The sequence below is a fragment of the Amblyomma americanum genome, chromosome 2, assembly GCF_052857255.1.
Source record: "Amblyomma americanum isolate KBUSLIRL-KWMA chromosome 2, ASM5285725v1, whole genome shotgun sequence".
Lineage (NCBI taxonomy): Eukaryota > Metazoa > Arthropoda > Arachnida > Ixodida > Ixodidae > Amblyomma > Amblyomma americanum.
In genome coordinates this window covers 12,205,678-12,231,960 of record NC_135498.1, presented here as the reverse complement: position 1 = coordinate 12,231,960, position 26,283 = coordinate 12,205,678, and the positions used below count along the sequence as shown (strand labels likewise).

The 26,283-nt window shown below is 50.1% G+C and overlaps 1 protein-coding gene across 2 annotated transcripts in view; it reads right to left on the bottom strand.

Moving 5' to 3' along the window:
• LOC144120580 (uncharacterized) overlaps positions 1-26,283 on the bottom strand; it is a 156,800-nt gene that overhangs the window by 4,178 nt on the left and 126,339 nt on the right. For both annotated transcript variants that reach the window (XM_077653145.1, XM_077653146.1), the window contains 3 exons: positions 1,707-1,814; positions 747-840; positions 257-338 (listed from right to left, as the gene is read on the bottom strand). In XM_077653145.1, coding sequence (XP_077509271.1) covers positions 257-338; positions 747-840; positions 1,707-1,814 — 284 coding nt within the window. The remainder of the gene's footprint in view (positions 1-256; positions 339-746; positions 841-1,706; positions 1,815-26,283) is intronic.

The following is a 26,283-nucleotide window of genomic DNA, read 5'->3' as shown; positions in this document are numbered from 1 at the left end:
TAAACGTGCACGCTTGAAGTTTGCACCTGAGTGTGGGCGACCGGTGGAACTTCGATGACATCATCTCCGTCTCACAACACAAGAAACTGGCAAAGCAGTCGGCCCATAAGCGATTAATTGCGCAGAAAAGCTGGCTTGACTACTTTTCCAGTATGACGTAGCGCACTGAGACCGCCGCTATAGCTGCGATCAGCACTAAATATGAGACATAAAGAAAAGCCCTCCTTTTTAACACGATTAAAGACTAAGAACTGACCTGTTGTATGTGACCTGCATGCTTGGGCTGCCACCCTTTCCGGGAGTCATAGTCAGCTTTGCCGATGTCGATGTCCTGTGCCCTGCAGAGGAAAGGCGATTAAGTGTTCAGTAGAGCTCATTCTAAACAAGGACACTGTTAGCCAAATAAAATATATGCTGCAAGGAATTTTGTGGACAGTGTACTGCAGTAAGTGCTGCCCGCAGTAAAACATTTTATCTCATTAAACGTATATAGTACGCACTAGACGACACCTGCGTTCTAAAATAGCGTGTCTGAACGCAACGCACTGCAACCTGCTCAATGTCGCTGGTGAGAAACGTAGCAGGGGAGGGAGGGACCAGGTCGCTCCTTGGCACCCTCACTCTCTCGCAACAAAGCACAGCCTCGAAATTTAAGCACATTGTTTTTTTTTCCTCGGTTCGTTAAGAAATGCCGTGGATATATCACCAAAGTCAGCACTGTAACTGGCAGTAAGCAGTAAACTCACCTGATCTGCACCTGCAGGGATCGTGCTTGTCCAGGTAGTGCTCCAGCGTGTCCCATCCGCCACCAACACGCACCATCACGTGACTGCGGAGGATCTGCGTCCAAAAGGGGAAGGTAACATCCAATGAATGAACAACGCATTGCATGCGCTGAAGCCGAAGCAGCGTACCCAACTGGCCGTTCGAATTTATACGAGCAAGAGTAAAACAAGGTATAGAAGCCAGCTGATTGTAACTTTCTTCGCATCTTGCTTTAGTTCATAGGTACTATCGGCGTCAAATGAAATGCGAACAGTGGAGCGCGTGGCAAACGGTCAAGCTTAGGCCGTCTGCCCGTCGTTGTCAATTACAGGCGCGCTCTTCCGGTTTGCGATAGTTTTCTTTTGTTTTATTTGACTTCCGCTTCTTCGCTTTGCCGCTGGAGCGCCAAATTCATGCTTTTCACCGATCACAACTTGCACAGCGTGGTTTCGCGGGCGGCAGCGAGTGAAGCGAGCGGCCCTGTCTCCCTGGTCAACCTTTATTTTTTCGCAGAACAGGCGCTTTAGCACCACGATGGTGGCAGAAAAATCGAAGCGCTGCAAGCCAGGGCTCTATCAGCGCTCGCTTTACATACGCGGGAGACAGCCGCTGCCGCCAGAGGAACTGCGCTGCGCCAGTGGCAAAGGGAGAGAACGAACTCAAGAGAAAACAGAAGCAAAAGTGTCGATAACCGGATGCGGGCGCCTATCGATGCTAGAGACAGGCAGACGGCCTAAGCTGGACCGTTCGCCACGCGTTCCGCTGTTCGCATTTCATTTGACGTCGATAGTACATTTAGTACCTCTTCGTAATCACGACAATTTAACACTTACTTGGTAGCTACGTCACTGATTCATAAACAATGAAGCATAGTCCATACGCATGCATGGTCAACGCATGTGTGTTCGCGTAAAAAATGGCGACGAGTGGGCACTACTCACACGGACAAAGATGAGCACTTTGGTGTCTCCAATCCTGTACTTCCCATCCGCGACGCGAATCATCGGGAACTGGGACGGGCAGGTGCACCGGTTCAGCAGGTCAACCACCTGTAAAGAGACGCAAGAGGGCGTACGCACGACGGTGAGAGACTGCGGCCTCCATATCTAACGCAGCTGGTACAGAATGCAGTCTGTGCGGTTTGATGTCGAGAACACGTACGCCGGCTGATGGACACTGCAGTGAAAGCCTTCCGATTAATTTGGACTACCTGGACGATTATTTTACGAGCTCGGACATAGCACAACACACTTGCAATTCCGCATATCGCCTCCTTCAAGCTGTGGCCCTCGAGCAGGATTCGATCCCGTGACCTTAGACTCAGCAGCCAAAGGCACATAATGCACCATCAATACACTAACAGGTAAGTGTTGCGTAATTGAAAGGAAGGGAGAAAAGAAGATGCGTTTATGTTTATGTGTTTATGTTTATGGGGGTTTAACGTCCCAAGGCGACTCAGGCTATGAGAGACGCCGTAGTGAAGGGCTCCGGCATTTTCGACCGCCTGGGGTTCTTTAACGTGCACTGACGTCGTACAGTATAAGGGCCTCTAGAATTTCGCCTCCATGGAAATTCGACCGCCGCGGCCAGGATCGAGCCCGCGTCTTTCGGGCCAGCAGCCGAACGCTGTAGCCACTTAGCCACCGCGGCGGCTGAAAAGAAGATGCGTGACTTCAAGGGGTGGGGGTAGGGAATTAAGAAAGGTTTTGTCATTATCCATGACCGTTTTACAGGATCGCATGACAAGCAGCACACAAACGTCGCAGAAACATGCACATTAGGTGGAATATCATTCTCCGCCTTATGTAGAGTGAGTGTCTTAGTATCGGGCAACAGTGGCTTCCACCTGGAAACAAATCGTAAAGAACAAGAAGGAGCGTTGCCTTATCTCCCCTCAACTAGTTCAGCTTACGCAGGAAAAGTTTATGAATCAGCGCTAACGAAATGTTGATGCTAAAAAACGAGCTTTCCCTTTACGACCCGGCCGAAGGACGGCTATCTGCACTGACTGCGTTTCGTAAACACAGAAGAAAAAAACAGCTAAGTTAATTTATTTAATTTTGCATCATATACTGCTGCACACCGTGGAGTCCAACTTCATCGGTTAAAAACATTTTCTTTTTGATCTGTTTATTGTGAACATTCCTACGCATACGATCGTGCTCTCAGTTCACAGTCTGCTGAGCTCATTTCATGTCTCAAATTAGAACTTTAAGCCCTTGACATATCTTGAACAAACTCGGGAGGAAACCTGGCAGTTGTTTTTAATTTCAGGAAAGATTTATTTCAGGCTCTGTGCGATAGTAACTACTGAGTGACCGAATTTTATTACCAGCTTCTGACTTTCCGCAAGAGACATCTGCATCGTTCACAAGATTCCGCGCAATATGTTCAACACAAAGCCAAAACGAAACAAACATGTTCCAAACTTCGCCCTTTCCCGAGGCAGCCGCTGCATGTGCCCAAACCAGTTATTAGCACGAATCCAATGTATGACATACAGCTGATGTTATATCGGTGGGGCACATATCTGCATACGTATGACACCCGGCACAACTACGCATATATCGCGCGGAGCGGACGCGGAAGCAGCAGCGGCCGCATCACACTCAGCCATACACAACGCCACCAAACAGGAGCCTCGTCCCGCTCAACTCGGGGGAAAAGTAGCAAAAACGAGTGAAGAAAGAAAGAAAGAAAGAAAGAAAGAAAGAAAGAAAGAAACGAAAGAAAGGTGCGGCGCGGCACGTTTTTATTAGGTTCACATATAAACGCGGCGGCTGCGGCGGCGCGCTACTCCGTGCCACAGCCGCAGCTGTCAATGCCGTCGCCTGTGCAGCTCCGGAAGGTGGGGGCGCTGCGCCATTAATAACCGCGCGTATTCGTCCCTCATCGCCACCTCACACCAGCCACTTCGCTCTTCTTCCTTTTCCTTCCTTCGGCGCTTTCGATTGTGCTTGTGTGTGCTACAGCATTGTGCCGAAGTCGAGGAGCCAGCGGCGGCTCAGACGGCAGACGAAGCAAAAAGAACAAAACATAACGCGGCAAGGGTGGAAGGAGGTGGCAGCGTCGTCGTTCGGGAGGCGCTTATCCGAGCGCATCCCCAGCGCGAGGTTGAACGGCCACGCTGGTGGGGCCTCCCCCGCATCAAAAAGGGCGAGCGGCGACACGGGGGTCGAGGCCCCGCGTGCGCGAGGGGTAGTATTTGGAGCCAGAGGTCGTTGGCACAGCAATCTAGGGCCACGCTGCGAGTGAGGACTCTGGACTCCTCGTATCCAAAGTTGGCGACCCGCTGCCGACCTCTGTGGACACTCAGAGCTCCCACTGAGATTGGGTTGGAAAAAGTTGTTCGTATTTGCTCTCCATCATCAGTGCCATTATCACCAGCTGAATTGATCTCCTGCAGGACAAAAGCAATCATGCGTGATTTGCGCCCACCAGCGGGTATGCCCACTCTACACATACTTGGAAACTCGACTCTCCGCTCGACTTTCCGTAACCCTGATAATTCTACACTATAATCGCGCCCTCTCCCCTACCCCTCTTAGTCTAGCGTACCAGCAGTTATATATTCTTTGCATTATATCTAGGCCAAGTCAATGTGTTCATCTTCATTTCCTCTAGGAAATTAAAACATCGCCATCGCATTCCATTCCGAATAGCGGTGTAAGGCATACAGACACGAAGGTTCTTGTACGGTGTCGCCGACTTAAGTTACAGAGATAGACTCCATCTGTCATGCCAGAGAGGGGATGGTTGTCGCATGGACTGTAGCTGCGTTTAAATTTTTCAGCTCACACTTGTTGGGAAGCCATATCCAGACTTTCAACTAAGGCTTACAAGAGCGAAAGTAACCTCATTCACAACTACTCTGCCAGTAAACGTAGCCAATCAGGTGCTCGAATCAGGCGATACACGATAGGCACACCCGCTATTTTTTAGAGCGCAAACTGCAGAGAAACAGGATATTTCCTTCAGTACTCGCCAATAGCACAGAGGCAAAAAAAAAAACTGCAGTTGATAAATACGATCTGCGAGGTTGTGAAAGCCAGGATACCGCCTTCACAACTTGCCATTCAAATCATAAGGCATATTAGCCAGGCATATTATTATTGCCTTTTCATGTACCTCCTTGACAACTGTCCTGTCGTTAAAATTAAACGCAACTTCAACTTCAACTTAGCGACGGTGAATATAACCAGTCCACATAAAAGTTCTTTGAAACTGGCATACAAAAGTACAGCTCTCCCCTGCCGTTCTAGTTTTACATGCATTTTTTTTTTTCGTTTTTGAGCACAGGAAAATTCGGTTGAAATTTCTTGCTGCTGGAGAAAGCGGCTGCACACAGTCTTCTCACCGTCGGCAAAGGCCGCACGGCTGGGGCCAGGGGCGGCAAGCTTATAAGAAACAAAGCACGTGACACACAAAAGAGACACGCGCGAGCCTTCAAAATAGGAGCTCGCGATTATCTGTCGGGTGCCGCTGGAAAGGAAGGCTGGAGAGGGAGGCGGCGGCGGATGGGGTAAGGTCGCACGCACCGAGAATAGCGTCGTACAAGGCACAACACCCGAGGGGGGCTTTCCCTTTTCTGCCGCCTCAGGAATGCCGCACCTCGTTCGTCGCGCACGCGGCTCGCGCGCCAAGTTGCACCACGCGCTCCTGAACTTGTGACAAAGAGTGGTGCGCACACTCCTATGTAACGTCCTCTTCGCTGTTTCTCCGTATTGCTCTTTAGTAGCTTAATTTGCGCCGTTATATTCTTGCCTGGTTAGCATTTTTATTTTTCTTGCAATACCATTCGTCGCCACACCGGAGGCCGCCCACTTGCCCCTACTGCGCATTCGAGTAAGCCATCAGTAGTCATCATCACATGTGAAGTGTAGTTAGGAATTGAGCATCAGCCTCGTATGATGAAGGTGCGGGGTTCGATCGATCCCTAGTGCCGGCGGTTGGCCACCGGTTTTCTGAAGGTTACAACCCTGCCCCTGGCCTGACGCTCGCCTTCTCTGGGTTGAAATGCTTAGGAATAAAAAAAAAATGGCGGGCGCGAAAGTGCGTTGCAGTTTAACACGAGGCATCATGTTAGGCTGCGTCGATAGCCTAGCGTTCTCGCGCCGCCCGCCGGTTCGATTCCCAGTCGCGGATATTTATTTGATTTATTTTTATTTATTTCACTTGGCACAAACTCACAAACATCGCAAGATCTTGCGCGGGGTTTACCCATCGGAAGAGTGCAATTTGGCGCTAATAAATTGACTAAACTAGGCTATGGCTTAGTTCAAACACTTGGCGAGGGCAGTCATTGGTCGCAATTCTTACGCAGCGACAGCGGATGCCTCTCCTCATACAAGGCTGCAGCTGCAAGTCTCGCCTTCGCGTTTTCGTCGGCGCCGCTTTCTGTGCGGTCGCCAGCCGTACCTCGGCAGTGGAGGCGCAGCGCCCTCCGCGAGCCTGCCTTCTTTCTGGATCAGTCTTTTTCTGCTCTTTTTGCAGCTTCAGATTCAGTACTTTCATTCTCCTACTTCCATTTCTCTCCCCAAGACATCGTCCCTTCGTTCTCCTCCCCTTCTCTTCTTCTATCGTGGCCGCTTGGATCGGTGCCAAAGCGTTTCACCGTGTAACAGGTTCGGCTTCACTGACGGCTCACGGAGGCTCCAAATAACAGCTCTCGCCGTAAAATGGGTCTTTTACCTCCCCGTTCAGCGGACCAACACACTATGTATGATGGCGCTCTGGCTAAAGTTGCCCTTGCGTCATCAAAATTCGTCGGCGCCACCACATCTGGGCTAGTAATTCACAGTTCTCAAGGAGTTGCTCGACGCAATGCACGAAGACGCAACGGCAAGAGAGGGCGCGAAGCATGTGGAGCGATTGTCCTGTCCACTCACTTATCTCTGGTTAAACTCGTCCATGGCTACCATGGTATCTGTTATCATCATCATCATCATCATTTTATTTTATAAAACCAATACATCAAAACTTAATTAGACCAATAGCCAGATCGGCTAGTGAAAGGTCCAAATACATAATATTCACTAAAGAATGGCAGACATTTAAAATACATGCACAAAAAGACGTGAGATGCTACAATAGCGGCATTGCACATATGTTAAGCATGCACATACATATTCTGAAAAACAACAAAAAATAGCTTTATGAATGTACAAAACTAAGCACAAACGCATTCAGTCCCACAGTTCTGGGCAAATAAGAAAAATGTTTTTCAATAAGGCCGAAAAATTACGTTTGATGTCATCGGGAATCTCATTCTGTATCTGGGCACCATTGTACTCTAATAACCTTTGACCGTAAGTGTTATGCAAAGCTAAAATATAAATGGTTAGCGGAGACTTGCGTAATTAGGAGATTTAATGGGAGCGTCGATTATTTGCCGCAGAGAGGTATGTACTCGCAACGCTTTTAAAAGAAATAAGAATCATAACAGATAATGTTCCATTGTTTTGTAACACGTTCACCTTACGAGCCATGGAGCAGAGGTCAGGACTCTAGTCGTCAATAAATGTGCGACGCGCAATTAATTGCACGGAGGAAGGTCAGCTCTGTCTCCTAGCAGCATCATACCTGAAGAAGATCCCCCGGCAAAAGAGACACCAGCGACCGTGGCATCATTTTAGAAAGCAAGCATATCTGCTCAAATATTCTCGCGGAAAAATAAATGTTTTCACGGTGCGCACCTGCGGAAGAATGCAACAGTATAGCAGAGCATTTCAAGCATTCTTTTTAAACGATGACTTAATGCCTGAGACACTTCCCTATTCAATCGCGAAAAACGCACGAGCACCCGAGCGCTGGGCAACGTCCCAATCCTTACGCTCGGTGGCCACAAGGGCGGCACGATAACGTGCATCCTATTATCAGCCAGGTTCTTCGAGAAACAAAACTGCATCGCTACGTGTACGTGCTCCGCCGTCCGGCGATAGCAGGGGTGGAAGTCTCCCTGCACCCGTTTATCTCAGCGACCTTCTCAGGGTCGACTGAAGGACGCGCGGACAAGACGTGGCGCCATCGGACTAAGTGCATTTGTTCTATACGTTCTCCTACGTTGATACGCGCGACCTGTATGCAGTTCCGGCGACCACGTTGCTGTTTCTTAGATGCGTTTATTGAGTGGTCACGCTTCTACATTCCGATAGGCCTGTTGCTACGGGAAGACGTAGGAAGCTACGTAAGGGTAGCTTTTGGCAGTTGTTTTATTTTGTTCGCCCCGCACTAGTTACTACTCTATGTGTTCCAAATGTTTGAGGGCGCCCAGGATGTAGGACACAGTCGGAAGACGGACAGTTTCAAGGTAAGGGTTGCCCTTGGCCAACTGTGCTGTTTGCTGGACGTTAACGGGGACACTATCAAGGGGGTGCTTATCAGCGCTACACCTTACTTTTCCATACTGCAAGTTGTGTTTTCACTTCTTTTACACGCAGTGGACTGAATGCTATGGGTAAGTGATCACACTGGTAAGTGATCCAAGGTAGCTGAAACCAAAAGTTTTACACGAAGAAATGTGTAGTGTCGTGGTTCAGTTACCGTAGCACTTCATCGCCGTCGACAGCCGGAAAAAATCTGGGTGGTTCTCTTTTTCTTTATTTGTTTTTTCCAGTGCGTAGAAAATGCGCGAACAACAAGCCAGAGCCATGCGGGCCCATTTCAAACGCCTCATCTTTAGCAGTACTCAATCTACAGCCGTGCACGGCAACGCTAAAGTCTGTTACATTAGTAACGTCCAGTCTGAGGGAACACAGTTGCCTTTACAGCCGACGTCCGGCCTTAAATTTGAATACTCGACTGAAGTCAAGCACGGCATCAGGTGGACGTTATGAACCAAATTGCCTGTCCGGAATTAGCAGGAGCGCAGCGTCGGCGCAGCTGTAACTAAAGCCAGCTTAGTGAGGACTGACGTGTTTCGAGAGAAATTTAAGCCAATTTGCTACGTACAAATCAAAGCAAAACACCAACCTCCAGTGCTAAAAGCGTTCTGCGATAACAAGTGCAAGAGTTCACACAGCGAGCCTTACACCACGTTCGCACATGGCTCAGGCCGTTTGCGCCTGAAGTGTTTGAGCAGGGGGGCGGCAGGCGAGGGTCGAGGCCCGGCGCGATGAATTAAATAACGAAGTCCTTTATTTAGCAGAGAGCGGCGTTTTCAGCTGTCGCTCTTCTCCGCAGCGCCGACGGCGTCGGACCGCGTAGGTGCTGGGCCGACGGGACGTCTGTCTCACGCCCAGCGAAGTGAGACGACCATTGAACCTGCGTTCGAGGAACGGCTCAGCGGGCGCCGCAAGAAGGACCCGCCACAATTATATCCCATGTGCCTCCTGCATGCTCACACGGCTTCGAGCGAGGGAGACCCTGTGTGGCCGCTAGGGATCTTCAAACGCGGTGCGGGTTGCTCTGAACAGTCGTCTTTCCCCCAGGCGATAATCGCCGAGGATACGAATTCGTTTTCTTCAGGCCTAGTGCGAGGCTGTTAGGACGAATCGAACATACCGAGCTATCATTCGATAGATTACTTTTCCATCCACTGCGTCCTTTTTTCAAGTTTTTTTTACTGTTCGCTGTTTATTACTAACAATATTTCTTTAGAACACAATAACAGATTTAACTGTAGTGGGAGTAACATAATTAAAATTTCACCGCCGCCACACTTCTCTGCAACCTTTGATCCTGATTGTCTTCAAGATCGAGAAGTGCATCTAAGGCCAGAAAACATGTTCAGATCCTGAGGCAACAATGAATGAATGAATGAATGAATGAATGAATGAATGAATGAATGAATGAATGAATCTGTGTACAGGGTTAATGTGCAAACAAGATGGAATCCCCTACAGGACAATGTATCGGCCCAAATTATTTTCTCCGACTGAGGGCCAAGAGAGCGGCTTGCGAGGAGCGGGACGCCGTCGGTCGCACAGGGAGGGATTGAACCACGACGCGCACAGAGGCGGCTGCGTCCGCGATTTTTCCGTTTCAGGCTCCGCACTAATGACGCCCGTCGCGCAGGCCGAGAATGAACCGATTATCGCCGCTCATCCGCGCTGCTCGCGGCTGCCCGCGAACAGCAGCAGCAGCCGAGTAGCTAGCGCAGCAGTTTGAACCGAAAATAGCCCGCATCACGCGGCTCGGCGCCTCCATCCCGCGACACAGAGGTATGAACTGTGCGGAATGACCCTCTCGGTCACCGACCATAATTAGACCTCGGCGGGCGACGGGATGCCACCGGTGTCGGTCACGACTAGAGAGCAAAGGTCACAACGGAGCAGTTCTGTTTGCTCGCCTCTACGGGGCGCCACAGTTTTGGACAATGACACGAAGTGTCTATAGTGACGTCACAGCAGTGTAGCTGAGTGGGCAGCTTTTATTTTGACGTTTCTAGAGTAATGTCATCGTCACCATCATCGTTAGCCTGACTACGCCCACTGCAGAACAAAAGCCTCTCCCGTGTGTCTCCAGTTAACTCTGTCCTGTACAAGCTGCGCCCACCCTATGCCCCCCAACATCTTAATCTCATCCGCCCACCTGACTATCTGCCGCCCCCTGCTACGCTTGCCTTCTCTTGGAATCCACTCCGTTACTCTTAAGCACCAGCAGTTGTCTTGCCGTCGCATTACATGCCCTGCCCAAGCCCATTTCTCCCTCTTGGTTTCGACTAGGATGCCATTAACCCACGTTTGTTCCCTCACCCCCTCTGCCCGCTTCCGGTCTCTTAACGTTACACCTATCATTTTTCTTTCCATAGCTCACTGCGACGTCCTTAAGTTGAGCTGAACCCTTTTAGTTAGCCTCCACGTTTCTTCCCCATAGGTGAGCACTGGTAAGATACAGCTGTTGTATACTTTTGTCTTCAGGGATATTGGTAAACTGACATTCATGACCTGAGAGTAAAGTGATACGTGTCAAACCCCGCGCACTAGCTCATGTAACTACCAGCAACTCCTATCGGCAGCGCCTGTACCATGTGCACGTTGCGTGGTATTTGCCTTTCTATACGTCCACCCGTCGCACTGCATGTTCCGAGGTGTGCTGTTAGTAAAAACTAACAGTACTGTTAACACTAACAGTACTGGTAACACTAACAGTACTAAGAATACTGTTAGTTTTTTCGAACTGGTTGTTTGGTGCCTGCTGTCCGAAGAAACGCGCGGCCGTGCACAAGGTAAGCACAGCGCAAACTTTGGTTGGTGGAAGTTGAATAAAAACGAGGATGGTAGGCTTCGCTAATGAGAACCTGGTCATGCATCTATTAAACATTAATTACCGAAATGACAAAACCCCCTTAGTTTTACCCTTGCTCCACGAAATGGCGCTTTCGGCGTGCGCGTCACAATGCCGTGTGTATCATACGCGCTAAGGTCTTTTGCGATCATCCGTAAAACTAAAGTCCTCGCTTTCGACACAAAAGCCGTACGTTGCGCAGCAATCGTTAACGGGATTGCGTTTAGTTGGAAGAGTCCAGGAGGTTAACGCTGCACATCACCGACGAAGTCGCGCGGGGTTAGTAAACTAAGCGAAGAAGGCGTCTCACGGTTTATGTATTGGTTCCTCTAGCGGGAAGCTCTCCGGTAGTTCCCGTTCCGCGAGCGTGTATACATGGCTCCCCGTGGAAGAGCACGCGAGCTCGGCTTCCTCCAGAGTGTACACGGGCGCACCCTTCGCGCCCGGCCGTGCAGATTTACGATGCATAGGAGAGTAAACACGGCTGCAGCGGACACGGCTGTAGAGCCCGGCGCCAACTGCTACAGAAGGGCGATAGCCGCGCACACATTGGCGCCATTCGCAGAGCGGAGCCTTGCGTTCACGGTCAAGGCTAGGCGCACCGCCGCGCCTCTCGCGCACATCCGCTTGGCTCATAACCTCCTCAATCTCTTCTGCCCCCTCCTCCTCCTCTTCTGTCTCTTCGGCCTTGCTGCCTGAGGTGGCTGCACGCAGTTCAGACTAAAAATCGGGTGCTGGCTCTAGAACGAAGCGGCAAATGTCTTCAAATGAGGCCCTCCAACCAATGGCGTCGACCTATGGTTATGACGTCGCTGGCAACTGCCTCGCTCCTGCTAGCGTGACATCGCAGGTGGCTAGCCGATGGTGGCTAGCAAGTGACTGACCAGTCCCTTACAAAAATGGTCTATAGACAGTCTATAGACCTCTTATAGACTATCGCCTTCCTATTGCATGATATTCCTTTTTGCATATTAATAGTCTATAGACTGTCTATATACAAAAATCTGCTAAAAGTAGATGGCCATGAATCTATAGACTGTCTATAGGATTTGTATTGCCTATAGACTGTTCTCTAGGGTTTGTCTATAGAGAACCTATGGACTTTATAGACAGAAGTCTATGGACAGCCTTCGGATATCTAAAGACATTTTTGTAAGGGGTGTCCCGCTTCCCTTCATGCGTCAAATCGCTAGGGAGGTGGTGGCATCAAGCTCTTCGAAGGCGAGTGCGACATAGCGAGGCTTTAGCAGAGACGTGGTCCATAACTGAGGTTTCAAATAACGTTCACGGCGTCCGTATTATAGCTGTTTTGATATCCTCCTTGGGAAAGTACGCCTAGATTTCGCCACGTCTCTATACGAAAAGTCACATACTTCCCCGCACATTGGGACCGAATGGAGCCACGAAAAGCAACATTCTCCACAAAATATTTCTACATAGGACACATCATACCAATATCAGCCTAGTCAGTACGGGCAAATTTGTGGAGAGCTAACTAAGTTTAATTCCTTGTCCTTGTGTCGCACCGTGACGTCTACATGAAAAACATGGGGACTGCTATTGAAATGCGCATATATGGCCAAATGAGGCTAACCATACAGCCTTCAGTGTGCTGCATATTTCCTTTTGTTTAGCAATTATGTGAGAAAGACTGAAGAAGTGAGCGCTCATCGGGCGGCGCATATATACTACGTTCGATTTTTCATCGATCGGTAACGCGCGAGCTTTCCGGCAGTCAGCATACGTTTCGAAACATTAGCCACAAGCTGAAAGGCAGCTAACGCTGCATAGACAGCGACTGCTCAGAAAGTTCAATATACTGAAATCAGGCGCAATCTTGGCCAGCCGTTACGCTGTTCGAACAGCCAGGGCAATCAACCAGCCTACTTATAGTTACTAGCGACCAATTATACATTCCGAAAATAAAAAAAGATGCCGATGAGTCAGATGGCGACCTTTCTCGGCGAAGGTATCGAACAACATTGCCGAACGAAACAGAACGCGTTTGTGCCTTCGGGTATCTGGGTTTCGAGAAGACGACCTCCACAAGGAAGGGCTCTGCTGCAGGGGGCCCTCTTCGCTTGTGGGTCGCGCACAGTTATGTAGCAGCACCCTCAAGTCATGTAGCTGGAGGGAGCGGCGAAGGCGAAACGGCCTTGATGACCGGTTCAGTGGCTCGCAGAGCGCGCTTGTACGTGCATGTATACACGGTCGATAGCTGGCGCAGGCGCCAGTGATGACAGGGTTCCCCAGGCGCCCAGCCTCAATGGACGCTTTGCAGTCCGCTCCCTCGAAACAGTTTCGTGCAGCGTGAGAGAAGAAATGACCAAAGCGTCTTGAAAGCCGTACAGACCGAAACGCCTGCTACGAGGCTCTCGCGGAAAAGCCGTTGATCATACTGCACACACGCAAAAAAAAAAGAAAGGCGATGGTTCTATTCCCGTGAAATTTTATCGCAGAGTACTCTGAAAGGCGTCTTCGTTGGACTATTTCTTTGGGCTGTTTTACTGGCACACTTGAGCTCGCTGGTCGACTTGATTGTTTTGGCCATAGTGGCTGGCGACTGCAAATGTTGCGGTGGCCAGTCAAGCCCACGAAAACAGTGTCCGCTGCCGTTCTCCAAAACTTACGCTGATAAACGGATAGCCGAACTGCCCAGGACACCAGACGGTTCCCTCAAAGAGTTGAGATGTCGAGATCTTTGCCCCCCCCCCCCCCACCCACACACACACATACCCTCTCTGAACAAGCCAGTGTGATGCGTTGTGTCGTCTTGCCCTTGCCCCTGTCCGTCGATCAGTTGAAGCCTGCGTCCCTTTGCCCCATCCACCTTGGCAAGAGTTACGCTGGCGCCATTATTTCAGCAGTGCGCGGAACTGCGCCACAGTCGCACTGAGGGGCTGCACTGGCGGCGACGGCGGGCTACGGGGCAGTTTCGCCCTATGTGGGCCGGCAGCGGTTCAGTGTCAAACGCTATTGACCTCGCGGGTCAATAGCCACCCTCCTCCTGCCCGGCGGGTGAGCGGCCGCGATCGCAAACGTCGTCGTCGCTGGCTTCGCACAAGTCTCTCCAAGAAGAAGCGACGGCTCGAGAAAAATGCGCGCGCTGGTTCACTGCCCGTGCACAACCCCCTTATTTACGGCGCCGTTAGTGCCACGTGTGCTGGCCACGTGTGCGCGAATAGCTGGCACGGCTACTGCAGCAGAAGAAAAAAGTGGCAGTTCTAAGAGGTGCATTAGGTTACGCGAGTAGCTAAGGCTCCGGTTGAACCACTTTTTCGTGTGCGGAGGCTTCGCGGCGCCGCCATTCGACTGCTTTCTCACTCTTTTATCCCCGCTTTCCTTGGAACCCTTCCGTCACGTTCCGCTTTGGAGTATTATTTCAGCCTTTCACCTCTCAGCTTGTCATATTAGATTTTTTTTGCATAACTTAATTTACAAAAGCCAGCGCTCATATATCCTATACTTGTCCGTGTCATAGTCACATGCCATATGTGACTATAGTTCGTACATATGCGTCTCAACGCTTTCCTCATCTCTAAGCAACCTTGTATGCTCGAACGCGGAAGATTCGCTACTGGAAGCCGTCGGAGAAAGAGGGCATTTAGACGAGTCGATAATTTGTCCAATTTCATTTCCAGAGTGACAAAATGGGCGCTGTGGAGTACGCTTTCTCCTACCTGCGTGACTCTATGGAAGTGTCGTTTATTATACTGCATGGAATAACGGTCTGGAATTAGGATAGCTGGTGATTAGTAAACATGTTCACCGCGTAGCAAGTCTAGAATATTGCGAATCCCGTGCGAAGGAATGCTGGCTGACGTCCATCACACCTAGGTAACACAAAGAGGCAAGCTGAAGTTGATGACTCGACGTAGCCTGCATTGTTTAGCCGCACTAGAAAACGAGAACACGGGCGAAGAGAAAGAGATAGGAGAAGCAATCGTAACATCCAGAAAAACGTTACAAAATGATTACACTGTACAGCGCATACCCGAAAGATTTTGCATCAATGTACGCAGTACGAGCGACACAAAATTATATTCTTTCGTCTCTGCCGGCCTTCTCCTCAAGAACCGACGCTTTGGGAGCGTCCCAGTTCACAAAGCGCTGTTAAGGAGTTCACTGGCCCCGCCCTGTAAATTTCAGCGGCGACCAGCACCAGCGGGAGTCAGCGGAGCGGCTAACAGATGGCTCCACACAAGGGACGCCTCACGGCCTTTCGCAGACACGAGGGAAACATCTCTCTCCGTAAACGTCCGCTTTCTGTCAGCCTTTCTTTCTCTCTTTCAGCCAAGGCCACCCCACGCCATGCGAAGGTCATGTCAAGGTCATCCGTAATGGCCGACAACCCCAAATTAAAGCGCGCACTCATCTTCGTGGTTTTTTTCTCCATTACTCCCTTTCCCGTGCAGTCCTTATTTTTCCGGTGCAACTGCGTGCGTAACTAGGCTTGCGAGAGCGAGGCGTTACGATGGGCGGAAAAGAATGGGTGGTTCCCAGAAGTGACGAACGGAGACCACCCGCCGCCGTGGCAGCAGCAGCAAGCGTACCGCGTTGCTAGGCGCCGGTGTTATTTCTTGTTCCTCGAAAGCGCGCGCTTCGAGCGATGCCTCCAAAGAGCCCGGGCGCGCTCTTGAGAGCAGGCAGCTGCATAAAGAACCGAGGCAGGTCAGCGCAGTACACCCGCGCACATAATGGCGTCGCCCGATGCCCCTTCGTCCTCCTACAGTATGTAGGTGGGGGCAGCTGCAGGTTTTATTTGAGTTCCTCGTTCTCCCATTCTGTCCTCCTCTTCACGTCGTCCGCTTGCGCTGCGTGGGCGTCTCTGCAAGTCGCTCGTGAATGTGGTTTTTGTTTGCAAAGCTGTCTCCTATAGTTTAAAGTTCACGCTAAGTCATCTATTTCAAGACAAGAGGAAATTCAGTGGTAATGAGATGTTTGCGAAGAAGGCGCAGTTCCTTGACTCGTTTTGTCTACCGTTGTCATCATAAGAGCACGCCGGCCATCTTATTATACACTTCAGATTAGAGCACGTGGGCAGATTACCACTCGCTCCCGACAAAGCTCATTCGTTGCACGACTGCCCGCTAATGAGCCTTTTCAGGCCGCCAGTGCTCGGAGTGCATGTGATGACAACCAATAAAGCTGGCCTATATCTAGACTGGAAGCCACACCTGAGTACGGGCATCAAAGCTCCGCTGCGCGCATGCGGAGAGCCGATTGGGAAGGGCCCATTTCTGACAATAACACCCGCACGCATGAAGTGCTTAGGGACGTGCCACAAACAACAAGCAGTGAGATCGTTCCCACGGGCACCAGGCCACAAAATATATAAGGAACATGTGTCCTAAGCGTCGTAGCCTTTCCCTTTTGCAAACAACCAGCCAGAACGCGAATAAAGGGCACGGAAATGTTCTCGTGTCTTCGACACAGTCTCTCGCAAAGTGTTCCTCACGCGAGGAGAAGGAGAGAGTTATTTCGCCCGAACCAGGATATAATTCCGGCATCCTCGTCACAGTTCCATTGGACATACATGATCGATGCGGTGCTCGCGGCTTATATTGGCAGGTCGCATTTTTGCGATCTTCGAAATCACAGCTCCTTCGCGCCTGCCCCGTCCATGTTGTCACTTCCCTCGTGCACGCTCATTAAAGCAGAAATATAGCGCGCAAAATACATGAGTACGGCTCTTCCTTAAAAGGCTACTGGGGAAAAGAAACAGGATTCCACGAAGTTGAAAAAAAAAAAGGCTGTCAGAGTTCACGCTCGCCTGAGGGGGCAATAAAGCAATATAGATCACAGTCATTTTGCCCCTGTGGTATACCTATAGGCATCCCCGATACAATGACGCCATTGCAATGCAGGTCACGCAGGCGCTATAAATAGACGAGGCGATAATTTTAGAGTCTACGGCTATTGCCGCAAGAGAGCCCCCTCGCAATGCGCACAGAGAAGAAGTTTACGGCTGATTTCGATTTTCTGCGCGCGGACACTACATCGTAACTCTATTTGCGGCGATTACAGCAAAGAAGACATTTCCAGAAGTTGCGCTGCTACATGAAGTAAACCAGCGCATGGTTAAGAGTAACAGCCCGCATATTTTCACAAAATTCCCAATGTGTGTACATGAACAAAGACAACTGGAATTGCGTCATTTCCACCTCCGAGCCTTGTTCTGCCGTCTGCTAAGCATCATGCTTAGTTGGTAGAACGACTGCCTTGTAGGGGCGATGGTCCTGGGTTCGAGCCCCGCGGACCGGGACGAATAATTCTTCAACTGCGAAGTTTTCTTTTGTAGTTGCACGGCTACGCTTGGTTTATTACTAATGAGTAACTGTTCTTACTTTAAAAAAAAATCTAAGCGTAACGGCACGAACAAAAATCATCTCTCTGTACCGCTTTCCTCTGGCACTTCTGGTGACGGAGCCATGGGGCAAATTCTGCACCTGCGCACAGGACGCTTCTGTCACAAAGAGACCAGCCCTTTACTCAGGCTCGTTTTACACGCCTGGCAGAACACAGAGGGCTGTTTCTGCGGCAATTATACCGCTCTTGGTTTTACCAGAAACACCCCCTCCCCTTTCCTCCGCCGGTCGCGCTATGCGCTAGCTTCCACGTCGTCCATTTAGTTTTCGCCGACCAGAGCCTTCAAACCCGTTCGTTTCCGAGGAACCCATTTGATACACTTCAAGCGGCCGACAAGAGAGATTGCGGTGAATCACACTGCAGTTCCGCGAAGCATCCGGCATCGGGCTCTTGCACTTCCTGCGAGCACCAGGACTGCTGCGCATGACGCCTCCGCTGATGCCACAGCGTGGTTTCGCTTATTGTCACAATCGAAGCAGGCCCAAAGACGGTGGTATAATCACTCCAAACAGCGTTAATAGGCGCCCGGACCGATCAATTACAGTCGTTATATTATCACAAATAAACAAGTAAACGACAGTTTGCGTTTACAGGCATGCCTCTAAAGCGTCAGAGATGTGTCCTCTAAACTGTTCTCCGCACCAGAGGGCCGGGCCGCGTAAACAAGCATTGTTCTTTGCTAGCAGACCGAGACGCCCTGAACCCGAACGTAGAATATGCGGAACAAGTCATGCCTTGCTGATGCGATGTGCAAATCATTAAGTTACAATAGATGAGCTAAACAAAAAACCCGATGTCTCGCCATCTCCCAAGGCGTAGTAGTAAAAGCAACAGCTCTACTGCGTATGGCATGAACACATACGTCTCATTCTCATTGGTCAGAAGACACTTACGTCTCCCCCATGTGATGATGTCAGGAGCTTCATAGGTGTGCGTGCGCCCTGTGCGCGCGTGTGATTGGTCCCACTGGACCCCGTAATGCTTCGGCGTCACGAAAGCGCGTGTGACGCCATTTCCTGTCAAGCCTGACGCCTGCACCGTTAGCCCACGAAACCTCTCTCGCACCAATATCGCTGTAAGTAAAATATAAAAGACGAAGGCGCCCCCTGTGATGCTCTGAGCTGCGGAACAATCAGGCGTCGACTCTCATTAGCACCGCGGACAAGCAGACAAAAGACGCCGCGGCGCGGCGCACCCAGTCACGGGCGGCACCGCATAAACCGTCCTCCGAGCGTTCTTTCGCTCTTCTACGCGATCCACGGTCTCATCGAAGACGCCTCGCGCACAGACAAAAACGAGGAAGCAATAACAGTGGCGTTCACTGTATACGCGCGGACGTACGCCGATGTTCATGCTAATGGCGCGATTGTTTCGCCAAACCCCGAGCACGACCGAAATGCCTATGGCTTCTTTCGTGGAGGGAAGAAGTGCGGTTCTTCCACGGCCTCCGAGGGCGCTCGCTCTCTGCCTGCTGGATGTATTAGTTTCCTCGTATACGTGCGCTGCGTTTGAGCAGCACAAGAAGAACCTGTCGACCGCCGACGATAAGTGCCGCAGGAACTGGTATACCTATATACTGTGGAGGATATGGCAAGCTGGCTGCCTGCCGCTTCGTCCCGTCATGACTGCCGAACTGAAAGCGATCGCTTCATAAGCTACGCGGCCATACGCGAACACGCGCAGAACAACTACTTCCATACGGATTCCGCGGCTGAACTGCCCGACCCCCCCCCCCCCCCCCTTTTTTTTTTTCCTGGCAGCCATTGTATGCGGAACAGACGTTTTGCATTGACGTTCGCTCGCAAGGGTGCTGACGTCGTCCTGCCTGCAGCGTTATCCGGTTCTTTTGTTTTTTTTTTCAGAGATGTGTAAGCGTCGATTTTCTCCTGACGCATTGTACATGCAGGAAGAGAAAGCCCTAGCTGCACGGTAAGACTGTATCGAGCGTCTCTCGTGTGTGGGAACAGCGGGTTTCCTTTATTGACAGCCTGTCATTCGATCGGGGTCGGCGTCAAGTGCTATGCACGTGCATTGGACACCGCTAGTGACGGCAACTTATGTGGAATGATTCGCGGAAGTTGCGTTGTATCGAAGAGCCATAACGGAAATTTATGGTCTCGAATTCAGGCTCCAGCAACACATCGCATTCGATCGCCGCCAGCGTAAAGTACAGGACAACGTACTCTCTCAGCTCTAACGGAATCTGGTGCATAGGAAGAATTTGATTGATTATGTATTTGCACTTGGATGCCTGCCAGCACTGTATCCGTCTCCCTGAGTATTATAGCTGCTTCATAGACGATCGCCGGTCCTTTGCTCGCTGTGACCGACCTTTGAAGCTAACTTACTAGGTCTGAAAAAACACGCCCACACGTGCTCTTCATCAGCGACAGATTAGTGACAAGCACAGCAGAGACAGACTAGCGAGGACGTGTACTGCTTTACCGGATGCCGGCTGTGCGCGCGCATTGGTAATGACGCGGCCATGGGGTCCTGTAAACCAGTGCACGCTCATGCTAGTACTTATCCGGTATGCTAAAGGTCTCTATTATCAACACATCTTAATTCCCAAGGTTGGTGAGCTAGGCTAGCTAAGACCCATGCCTTCATGACACAGAGTATCACGTGCAACTAACGTGCAAGGCACGACAATAGAGTCAAGTAACAGTACGCGCGCGCAAGGATTTCGGCCTTTCAAATCCGGATACGCTCTGTATAGCCACACAATACACGCCAAGCAGCAGCGGCATGAAAACGGCTTCTGAGAAACAGGAGTCGCTCTCCAAAAAACATCTACTACTGTAGCGGCTTGCAAGAGTAGCGTGTACGGGGCAACTCGGGGGCCTGCACTGAACGCAGCTCGCGTGCGCGGACGGGCGGAGACAGGCGGACGCCCTCCGCGAAGGCACGCAAAGCGAGGGCGATTATGCAGCCGCGGCCTCGAAGCACCTGCGTGAAGCGCAACTCAATCGTGCGCCTGTGGCCTGCGTAAGGCATTTCGGATTGACCTATGGGCTAAGGAGGAGGTCTACAACTTCCTGATAATTTTGTGCCAGCGTTATTATATTTAAAAAGAAAAGGCAAGATAATCTGATGTCAAATGCAGCTGCGCGGTCAGCCTCGCAGAATGTACTTATTTTAGTATAATTCGGACTCGACAAACTAATCACCTCCAAAATGAGGAGGGAAGCTTTGCTATCAAACTCAGTACAGGGTTTCTGTTTGAGCCGCCCAGGTGACTCAGTTGTTATGGTGCTCGGCTGCTAACCCGAAAGACGCGGGCTCGATCCCGGCCGCGGCGGGTAGCATTTCGATAGAGGCGAAATGCTACACAGACCCGTGTACTGTGCGATGTCAGTGCACGTTAAAGAGCCCCAATTGGTCGAAATTGTCCGGAGCCCTCCACTATGGCGTTCTTCATAACCGAGTCGCTTTGGGGCGTGAAAACCTGTAAATCAAACCTTTCTGTTTGGTAGACAAATAATGGCGATATATCATTGTAAAGGAAAAATACAGCGCGAACAGAGACGACGGACGAAGAAGAGGTGCACAACACAAGCGCTGTTCTCGCAACTAAAATTTTATTCAGGAGGAAACACATAAAAGCGACCGAAAAAACGGCGAAGTCAGCAATCACATAAGGCAGTCAACGCAAGGAACAAACTCAAAAACTAAGAAGATAGCGCGGGGCGCCCTTTTCTATGACCCATGGTAAATCAGGTATTTGCCTAGGAACCGTATCTCCGCATCAAATAATGTGATAGAGGGTTGGCTGATGCACGCGCTAATTTTCTTCTTTATGAAAAACGCTTCCATAATCTCTCTGGTACGCTGGTCCCGGTGCTGGTACATTACCTTGGTTTCCTGAAATTAGCGCTTGTGCTGTGCACCTTTTCTTCGTCCGTCGTCTCTGTTCGCGCTGCATTTTTCCTTTAAAATGTACATAACCCAACTAGCCCAATTTTCCATCCTACTACAGCAGATATATGATTGCCCGCGGAGTGTGAGACAATTACTGCACCGCCGTTCTGTTCCTCGAAGCCATTATATTTTTCATTGCTACTCGCTCATGCTTAGAGGTATAGAACAAAAATGTGAAGTTTCGGAGGTTATTAACTGTCCGCTTTGTGAACCCAAAATTTGAAATCAATAACCGACCTAGAAAGAGTGCTCAGTAACTCTCTGCGATGCTAAACCGGATATACTGAAGTTCAGTCCCCAATCACGCGCTGAAGACGAGGTCAACACGTTCTCTCAGTCTTCTCTGTTAAATAATTAGGACGAAAATTTCATTGCTGACTAGTTCTATTACGGCTTTGTGTAAAGTACCAGAGTGTTCATCGGGATGAGCGCGCTGACGCGTTACTGGTAAACACACATGATGTCCTCCGCACGATGTGCACAGTTCACACCTTCAAAGGCCACTGAGGGACAGTGTATCGATGGATTATTGTATCGATGGATTATTGCATCCTAAGGTCAAAGAAATTACTCTGAATGAAAAAAAAAGAGCTTTTATATGAGAGGCAGAAAAATTAAATACAGGTATATAGCGAACTGCAGTGATGTCAAATACCTTTTCTGGCGGACCCCTGAGGCTAGGGTACAGCGCACTGACTTAATGGTGATCTCGGAGTCCGCTTCATCACTGACGTCGCGGAAAAAAACAACTAAATGATGTTTCATTTTCAAATGCGATTTGGTCGGCAATAAATGCGTCTCTTGCTGCTAACCAGCCATCAACACACCATGGAAGAGCCATAGAATTAATTTTTTACTAACAACAAACACTGCTCGGAGTTGTTCTAAATGTCTTTTTAATGACAGCCTGCGCCCCATGGAGCGAGTTAAGCCTAGATTTATTGTGCCTTCCATGTACCGAAAGTGTCTACAAGCGCCTATGCATACTACATCACGAGCAGGTGTCTTCAAAAGTAACCTGGACACATCAGGTGGTACTTTTTGCCTGTGTAGTGGCACCATTCCTACTGCAGCCTCTGCATTCACTTAGGTGTGTACACAACATTCGCATATGGCACATCGCACTGTCCGTGGCATGTATTTCCGCTGAATCGCTCAGCGGCGATTGCTAAACGAGGCACGAGGAAGGTCACACTCCCAGCGCTACGCGCCGTATATGTCGTCCCTCACGTCCCGCGATGTGACGTAGCGAGCGAAGACCTCCTCCTCCTTAAGTGCACCGACCGCATTGGTAACTGGCGCCATCGAGCTATGCGTGGATCGGACAGCCGAGCCTTTTTTTTTCTTGCGGAGGCTAATGGCGTGAGCCTGTCCGGTATATACCCCCGTTGAAGAGAGGCGTACAGCTATAATCGATATTTGGCGCACGACGACGAATGCCAACTTACGTCGACGTCTCTGACGTCACAATAAATGTGAACGCACTTACGCACTTGTAACGCGTAGTCGTGCCTCTGGCGCCACTCCTACGAAAGGCGACTCTGCTTAATCGCTTTCTGCTTTGCACGGAAACTCGCCAGGGGGACGAGAAGGATGAACGACACGCAACCGTAAATGGTCTTTCAGGTCGAAGGGAACGAATGTGTTAGGCGACGGGAAAAACACTGCAACTAGGTGCCTCTGCAGTACCCTTAAGAGCAACAATGTGTCACCTGTTTTTCACGCTCACTGAGCAGGCCACGCGGTCTACCGAATCTCGAATCCGCGCCCGCTCATTGACCAGCGGGCATGAAGCCAAGGCGGCTATCGCTCGGCGCTGCGTCGGCGCCGGCATTGTGTTTATTTACTCGCGCGCTGAAGCAGAGCTTAAGAGTAGCGGCTATGGAAGCCTTACTGCCAGGCGCGAATGGGCCTCTTAAAAGGTGAAACGGATAAACAAGGCGGCGTACATCGCTGACGCAGCGGATGGAGGACATGAATTGATCGCTAGTTTTTTGCAAGTATGTTTAAACTGCAAAGAACATGCTTAAAAAAATGGTGTACAAGTAGCGGTAAGGCTACGTCTCAAATTACCTGTTCAATATACATTGCCTATGAAAGGCATCACCAGCTGTAACGCTTGATTTGTGCGAACAAGAGCACAACGGCTGCCTATATAGGAGCCAGCCTGTCGCTTATTACTCGTCGTCATCATTTCAATGCATTACAGATGCCAAAGTGAGGGCAGCAGCCTTAGATCACACACGTTAATGCGCGTTATGCAGCGAACAAATTGTAGCTTTCGCGGCGCTCTTCACAAGGAAATGCGAGAAACGCGGGAAAAATCGGAGGAGACACGTAAGCTCCGCTTCGAGGGTATGACGCGATAGCGTTAGCGGGTTTTAGCGCCCATGCAAAGCCCCGCATTACCAAGCCGTGCGACCATGCCTGCGTGGCCTACGACTCGGAATGGAATTGGGTGCTGGAGGGCTCGATTCCCCTTAGCGTCCGATCTAATATGTGAAGCCCAAGTGGACAGCTCCTCCCGAATCGGCCATGTCACGTGACGTGGCACAACCCCACGACCAACCTGTGCCCGGCCATGTCAGCTGCCGGCTACCATCTGTGTAGCAGAGTATACAGTGGACCATGGAACAAAACAGCGCCAAGTTAGGTGTGGATACAGTGTCCGTCATTCGAAGAGGAATGCAAGATTGCCTAGATGTCCACGGAGCCAACTTCGCGTGTATCCATTGCAAGGACGAGTAACATGTTATTTTGGAAAGGCGCCTCATTTTACCGTGCACTGCCTCAATTTTCCCTATGGGGTTGGACAGATTGCGGTGTTTTTTTTTTAAATTTCAGCTGCATTCAATTTTACTGTGTTCTTATTCGACTGGCCTCTTCATATGGTGTACGTACGTGATGCCAGGATGGTAGGGATCAATTCCGCAGTAATTTTTTCCGATATCTGTGAACAAAAGATAATGGCGACGATTTGCAAATTTGTGTCGCGTTTCGCTTCCCTCTGCCCTGTCTATCACCTCTCCGTCGAGGGCGCTTTTTCTTTATTTTCCACGACAATGCCCTGCGCCTCCGCATGTACTGCTTGGTTCGTTTATTCTCTCTCTTTCTCTCTGGTTCTTCCTCTCTCACAGCACGCATGCGCACACCTAACCACTGCCAGTAAATTCACGGGCATTGAAGAAGGCCGGATGGGTGGTAACGAATTCTTTCAGTGCATGCTATACCTTGGGTCTAGGCTACTCCACGCGGTTAACCAAGGCGATCAAAGCTGCCCACTCTCAGGTCTGTTCCTCATAGTGCGACGATAGAAGACGCCCCAGTTCCAGGCTTCCTCTACGCTCAGAACGGGCTTTCTTTTCTCTTTCGGCAGCAATTTGTAGGCATTACAGGTTGCCCGTCTCCCACAGACAGAGCCACAGCAGTGCAAAGCATCCGCCATTAAAAACGTCGCTCACATATTCCGAACCACGCGAAGAGGACAAGAATAGCTCCAATCGGGGCCGACGGGATCGGCAACGCATTGCGGCAGACGCCGCCAGCGCTCGTTATAACTTCCCCGAGAAGACGTCCGCGTGCAAGACGTGCATTCCGGTACACCGGCGATGACTGATATAAACCGCTCGCGATGCTCTTGCGAGAGGCGGCACGTACAGGTCACAGCTGGTCCCAACAACCACTAACTACACGTTACCTAGCGCGAACCACGGAACGCGATGCGAGTATATAAATAGAGACACGGCCGGCGCTTGATATGACGAGGAGGGCACACGGTGCTGGGTCAAGTGTCATCCAAGGTCCTCAACGCCTACGGTTGCAACACCGTGCCACGAAGCGGTCTTCGACGCCGGCGTGGTACTTACTGCGATGCATCTCGGCACGTTCGCGATGTATCGCAAAGGGTGATGCTTTGCGGAGCCCACCATGGCAGATTCGTAAGCACATTGTATTTCATTCATTTCTACCCTGAATGACAGCACTATTGTAGAAGCGAGTGGGTTACATATTAAGTCGGTACTATCGTGAGCAGAAATAAGGCCCCCCTCCAGCGCGTGCCGAACAATGGCGCACTACTGTTCCTATGCTGTACTGCACGCAGGCGCCTCTTGACGAAGCAATTTTGGTGTGCTCGGACAGGTGGCATCCGCATGTAGTGCGGCATGCTTAGGCATGCGCTGGGGGCGGGCTCTTACTTTTGCTCAATATAGCACATGATACTTGCAGAATAAAAAAAGGGTAGTTTTCGTGCAAATTTTCGTGCCGCTGCCATTGTAAACGGAACTTGGAGCCAGTCAAGCTGCCTTCTTTGCAGCTTTTTCCCTTTGTTTTCCACCACAACCATGTACCTTCTTGTTTGTGGAAATAAATAAAATAAAATAAAATCGAATCAAAATAGTACAATGTGAATTTATTACACTGCGCAATCGAAATAGCAAAGCGTTAGGAATTATGCTGACTAGAATACGCGTGCCGGAAACGCCTTCAAGACGATGTGAACCGTTTTTAGCCACGCTTTTTGACGCAGTGAGCTGCACAATAAACGCGTTTCTGTGCAGTAAAGCGCCATCGTTATAGCCATATTGTACGCGTGCCGTGACCGATAACTCGCGGGAGTTGTTTCCAAAATGTCACCATGACTAAAAATGTATTGAATGGACAACACATGTAAATATACGGTATATTATCTATGGGCTACACTCACTTCGACTACTGGACCCCTGTTATTATTGCAGTATTTTGTCCAAAAAAAAGTAAATGTTTCCAAGAACTAGCAGCTGACGCACATCATATGGATTGCTCCATCTTTAAATCTATCGGTCATAGCATCCTCTATAATCCGCATGCGTCGAATGTTTTTTTTCCCCTTGTCTTCAGTAACATGAAAAGTACATGACTCAGCGCGCTAAACAACCTGGTGAAGTGGGCTTGTCAGTTCTTCATAACGCTCACGTACCGTAACTTAGCTGTCACTTACATCCACCTAAACTGTTTACGTGG